General features: G+C 49.3%; 1 protein-coding gene across 1 annotated transcript in view; it reads left to right on the top strand.

Moving 5' to 3' along the window:
- Positions 1 to 2,260: 2,260 nt before the first annotated feature.
- LTC4S (leukotriene C4 synthase) overlaps positions 2,261 to 6,129 on the top strand; it is a 32,841-nt gene continuing 28,972 nt past the window's right edge. Inside the window, exon 1 of the mRNA XM_083179584.1 lies at positions 2,261 to 2,326. Coding sequence (XP_083035710.1) covers positions 2,269 to 2,326 — 58 coding nt within the window. The 5' untranslated portion in view covers positions 2,261 to 2,268. The remainder of the gene's footprint in view (positions 2,327 to 6,129) is intronic.

The following is a 6,129-nucleotide window of genomic DNA, read 5'->3' as shown; positions in this document are numbered from 1 at the left end:
AAGCAACGACCAATCCGGTCGCAGAACTCAAGAATAAAAGGGGCTGACACAGCAGCTCTGGGTTAAACTTTCTGCATCCATCCAGGATCCCTGACCCGGCGAGGCAGGATCCCAGGGGAGGAAGCTGAGTTCCCTCCAGACCCCACCAGAACTTCAGCAGTGGGCAGTCGGCCCTGGCGCAGTGGACCCCATACCACAGCCAGCGGTTGCATCCAGCGTGCCAGCACCCCGACGGCACCCACAGGCCAAGCGGCTGGGATTCATCACCTGCAGGACCAGCAGTGGGCAGTCGGCCCTGGCGCAGTGGACCCCATACCACAGCCAGCGGTTGCCTCCAGCGTGCCAGCACCCCGACGGCACCCACAGGCCAAGCGGCTGGGATTCATCACCTGCAGGACCGGCAGCGGGCATCGGCCTTGGCTCAGTGGAGCCCGTACCTCCGCTGGGGTTCCGCATTCCCCCCTCACCAAGGCCCCACCAGCCTCAGCTCAGAGACTGCCCAAGGTGACTATTGACTGTGGAAGGGAAGGGGAGGTGTTCACCTTTGTGTGGTTCTGATATAGTTAGTGTGTGCTGTGTATATTGTAGGCTACCTGTATTGTGTAGTGTTAGTGGTGTGGTTATGGTTTTCATGTACTGTTAATATGAAATAAAGGTGCGCTTTGTACCTTGCTTTTGTGGCCTTACTGTGTGATCCGCGAACCGAGGTTCTCCCGGGACTGTGCAAATGCTGTAAACACTGCCTTTCTCAAGGCGGATACGAGCGATAGGCCCCTCCATGCACCCATGAGCCCGGGAGTCCTAACACTTGTGTAGTTTCACGGCGCCAGCATCCGGGTTCTACGCTCACCACAAATTCTAATATTAGCTAACTTAACTCCATGCCAACATGGATAGTTCATACCCCCACTATCCACTTGGCATGCAGTTGAGCCCGCAGCGTGGGCGAACGAAGCGAGCCCCGCAAGGGAACTCAGACATGCTGGCGCCGTGAAACTACACAAGTACCGAAAATACTATTTTTAGGACTACAAGAAAATGGCATCTGGTCATGTGATCGTTATGTAACCCAAGCGTGGGTCTTATTTGTGTTTATTTCGCTGTAGTTATGTGGTTATCGTTTATATAGTTGAAAATTGATCTTGATAAAACGATTATGTGCTGTGATGTTTTATTTTATTGTATTTTATCATATGTATTGCAGTATGGGGACCTAAATGATATGTAAATGCAGTGGCGGAGGGACTAGGTGCAAAAATATAATTGAGAGGTAGGGGAGGCACAGTGTAACAGGGGGAAGTAGTGGGTGGCAGAGGGAGGCACAGTATGACAGGGAAAGCAGTGAGTGGCAGGGGGAGGTACAGTATGACAGGGGAAGCAGTGGGTGTCAGGGGAAGGCACAGTATGACAGGGAAAAACAGTGGGTGACAGGGGAAAACCGTGGGTGACAGGGGGAGGCACAGTATGACAGGGGAGGCACAGTATGACAGGGGAAGCAGTGAGTGGCAGGGGGAGGCACAGTGTGACAGGGGAAGCAGTGGGTGGCAGGGGGAGGCACAGTATGACAGGGAAAGTAGTGGGTGGCAGGGGGAGGCACAGTATGACAGGGAAAGCAGTGGCTGGCAGGGGTAGGCACAGTGTGACAGGGGAAAACAGTGGTGCACTGCACCTGCTGTACCAATAGTAGTTCTGCCTCCATATAAATGGATTAGAGTTTAGTTTTTCTACACCCCATGATGAGGTCCCACAAGTTGCGAAATGCTTTGGAAATGGCTTTTTAATGGTGGACGTGCTGAAAACACACACCCATCCTGGTGCCTGGAGACAAGACCAGGAAGTGAGACGGTGCTGCTGACTTGTGCTTTGGTGGGTGACAGAGATGCTGACTCTCCCAGAGCACCTAGTGCTAAGTGGTTTATGCCGGATATTATATTGTTATTCACAGTGTCTATGTCAGTAAAGTATTACTTTTTGTAGTCCAGGCCCTGTCAGCTGGAACCTCGGCCATGTCTGTAACTTGTGCTCCAACCCGCATGTGGCTGATATAAATCTATATACAAATAAAGGATCATTGTGTTAGTCTTTGCAAAGCAGCCATTGATTCAAAAGAGGAAGTTTGCTATCAGTATTGTGCAATACACCAACATCTGCTACTGAAAATATAGAATAAAAAGTCCTGATCACATCTCACGCTTCAAACTCGGCGGCGCATATTCTGTGCTTCATGATCCAAACCCCTATTTTTTTGAATCTACCAGAACATCCAACATGCGCGACCAAGTGGCCCAGCTGGCATTTGTAACGGTGGCAGCCGTCCTGGAGCAAGGTAATGCTATAGTCTCTCCTGTTCACAGAGCCTCCTCATTGGGATCCTTCCTGTAGCTCTTTCCCAAACTTTTCCTGTTTAGAAATAACTTCAAATCCTGGTTTCATGTTGCAATTTCCAGACGCCTGTGAGCGTTGTCCTCCATGGCTGGAACACTGCGGGCAGGGTTGTATGTCCAGGTTCCACTGAGCTACAGCCCCGCTTGTGGATGATTGGGTGTCACAGGGATGCCCGCACCTAGTAGAAGTGTGTTGTGGGATATTCATGAGTCAGCGCAAGCAGAGATCAGGCTGATTTCATATGGCTCCCCCAGACTAGTTAGATGTGGTCAGTGAGAAGTGCGTAGTGGCTGTGAACAGAGAGGCACTGTTACAGTAACCACTCCGTACCCCCCCCTTCCCCCCAGGCACCTGGCCGCCACGACTACCTATCAAGCCCCCCCCCCCCCCCTCAGGCCGATGCCACCCAACCCCCCCCCCCCTCCCGCCAGAAAAAAAATGAAATAAAATTATACTCACTAGGGGAGAGGGGGAACCGGGACACAGGGATGGGGGAGCCGGGCTACAGGTCACAGGGGAGCAGAGAGCTACAGCAGCACTGCCAGAAGCTTAAATGACAGGAGCTGCTGTGATTGGACAGCAGCTGCATCTGCTGTCCAATCACAGCAGCCCTTGTCAATGAAGCCACCCCCCGATTTATCCCCTTGCACTTGTTAGTGGGAGGCAGGGCCGGTGTAAAGCTTCTCAGCACCCTAGGCAAAACTTAAACCTACTACCCCCCCCCCCCCATACTGCCACCATTATCCACTTTCCATCCTCTTAAGGCATACTTGCCTATCATTCCAGAATGGCAGGGAGGCTCCCAAAAATTTGGTGGGCCTCCCAGCCCCTGGGAAGGTGGGTAAATCCCCTGATTTCCCTGGAGGCTCCCTACACCGTCCTCTTTGCCACCCACAACTGAGTACAATGAAAAAGGGGCAGCAAAGTAGGAAAGTATGCCTCAAGGGAAAGTATGGAATTGGGGTCTCCGAAGTTCCACAACTGCCACCTCCATTAAGTCCAACAAGGATCCTCATAGACGTCACATCCTTGATTTTTTTGATAAGCAGACTTGGTGGCGCCCCCCCTCAGATCCCAGCGCCCTAGGCAGCTGCCTAAAGCTGCCTAATGGTAGAGCCGGCCCTGGTGGGAGGCACACTTAACAGTGCCTCCCAAACTATTTTAAATACTACAAATTGCTAAAATAATATAAAGAAGATACTTATGACACATAATGTATGTCTCAGGTATGCTATTTGTATTATTTTAAACTCAATTACAGGCGAAGCACTGCCTCCCCTGACTGCATGTCCCTGGATGTGGGTGGGGTGTGTTCATAATCTAAATTGCTGTGTAAAAAATGACAACTAACATCTGTGGGGTACATGCAAAACAGCCAGTATTTACCCTGCAAAGGAACAATATCATGTATTTTCTCACCTTGCATAGCAAGGACATAACATTCCAGGACACAACAGGATACAACATTACTTGTTTTGCTTCACTGAATGTGGCCCGCGGAGGTGTGAATGGCTCTGAATACAGGTTAATACACCATTTAGTGTAAGGGTGCAATGTGGCCACTTTACACGGTCCTTGAATCAACGCAGAATAGTAAATTGTGATGCATGGGTGCTCTCATTTGTCCAAAAGTAATCAGAGTGTATGGCGGAGTTTACTGAGTCCATAGAAATGTTAAACGATACAGCTGAACACCAAGCAACACGTTAGTCTGTACATACTAATGATAGTTGTCCTTAGTCAGCAAATTTACTGGGATGTCACAATGCCGTACATCAGCAGGGGAAAACTGATGTTTTATACTTTCTGAATATGAATAGTGAAGACAGAGATTGGAAGTAGGAGCAGATAGAGGCTAAAGGGGGAAATTTACTAATGTTCACTGCTGGTGTGAAATACCCGACTTTTTACCTGGCATTTTAATGCCGAGGACTGCAGCAACAGGGCGGGATTCTCTAAAATCCGCAGCCCAGTATCGCCCGGCATCGCATTTCTAATGACCGCATATTCTCTAAAATATGCGGTCATTAACGCAAGGGACAGCTCTTGCGATAAGAGCTGTCCCTTGCGATGCGGCGCCGTTGCTGGACTTCCGGGTCTATGACCCGGGAGTCCGTCTGCGCATGCACAGACTGACGCGCCGGCCGCAGGGCATGCTGGGAGGGATCCGTGACGGATCAATCACACACACCGCTGCGGTAAGAAGCCCATAGGCTTCTGCAGGGAACCGCCAGCTTTTGCTGGCGATTCCCTCCGCAGCGGTGACACTGCGGAGGGAGGTTAGAGAATACAGAAATGCGGTAAAAACCCAGATAACGGGGTTTTTACCACATTTCTGTGATAGAGAATCTCGCCCACAGTCCCCCGTTCTCACTGCTGAGGCAAATTCCCGGGTGAACCAGTTCTACCCGGTAATTTTAAAAAGAAAGTGTGTGTTGCGCAATTATCAGCAGCTCGCAGGGGGTGGGCGCTCCCCAAAAGGCAATAAAACAGAGAAAGGTATGCCAGCACTAGCTGTGAGCGATTAATTTAGACGGTTCTCATAGATAAATATTTATTAACGCTAATAATATAAAATGTAAAAAACTATATAATATAACTAAGGCAATGCAAATCACAATATATACAAATAAAAAAACCTAACACTTAGTCACATTTATGACATCATGGGTGGTATATTCAATTAAAAAAATGCTTTTGTTTGTTGAAATGAGTCACTCATTAGTAAAAGGCTGGGTAAGAATTTTTGCATATTACCATTGATATGATCTCCATATGGTTTGAGGCGTATTGAAGAGAAAGATGAAGTTTCCTTTGTTAATCGTGAAAGGATAATTGTTCAATTCAATGTCTCTGTATAGAATGATATCCTGATGGCAGCCACTTGTCCTCTGGTATGTGTCTTTAGGGATTGGTAGAACGGTAGATGATAGAGTCCCAGTGCAGTAGGCAGGTTAAAAAGCTCAACGTGTTTCCCCCGGATAATTGTGACCTCCGGCTTCCTCAGGAGCAAACCTGCCTACTGCACTGGGTTTCAATGTTTCATGCAGGATGCCAGGGGTTCCATGCTCCATGCCAGTGGTTGCATGCTGCAATTTAGGGGAGAGCTCTCATGCTCTATGCCAGGGCAGCGGGGGGCAACATTGGCCAGGGGGGCCAGCAGGGCAGCAGGGGCAAAAGGTGCCAGAAGGGCAACTTAGGGGAGCACAGCCACTCAGGGCCGTCTTTTCGTATGGGCTTAATGGGCACTTGCCCAGGGGCCCCAGGTGTATAAGGGCCCTATGCTGATAGATGAGGATCCCCTTTTTCCAGGGATACCAGAATTTTGAAAATCGGCCCTGGGGAACTGGAGATATCCAACTTCAAATCAGCAGTCCACATCCGACCTGTTAATTGCAATTCCCAGTCCTATTTCTCAGGTTCTCTCTGACTTAGAGTTTTTCTGAGAGTATATTCCAAAAGCTGGGACTCTTCCCTTTCTGTCGACACTAGCGGCTTGTCTCTATCATGCCCAGAACCAGAGATATCAGCCTTCCAGCAGCCGGTCCCTGCTCCAGCTCCAAACGTCTGGTGCACAGTTTTATATTTTTGTCAATGGATTGCTCTGGCTTCTGATCTCTGATCCCCAATTCCCCAGCACCTCCTGAAAGTTGGGATTCTAGGTTTTTATACTATTGAAGGCTAAGAAATCTATTTCCATATAATGGCGATATCTGCAGTCAAACAAGCTGCCCTTCCACTGGA

Source organism: Crinia signifera, chromosome 4, assembly GCF_055691185.1.
Source record: "Crinia signifera chromosome 4, ASM5569118v1, whole genome shotgun sequence".
Lineage (NCBI taxonomy): Eukaryota > Metazoa > Chordata > Amphibia > Anura > Myobatrachidae > Crinia > Crinia signifera.
Note: the sequence above shows the minus strand (reverse complement) of the source record. Positions and strands in the feature narration are given on the sequence as shown.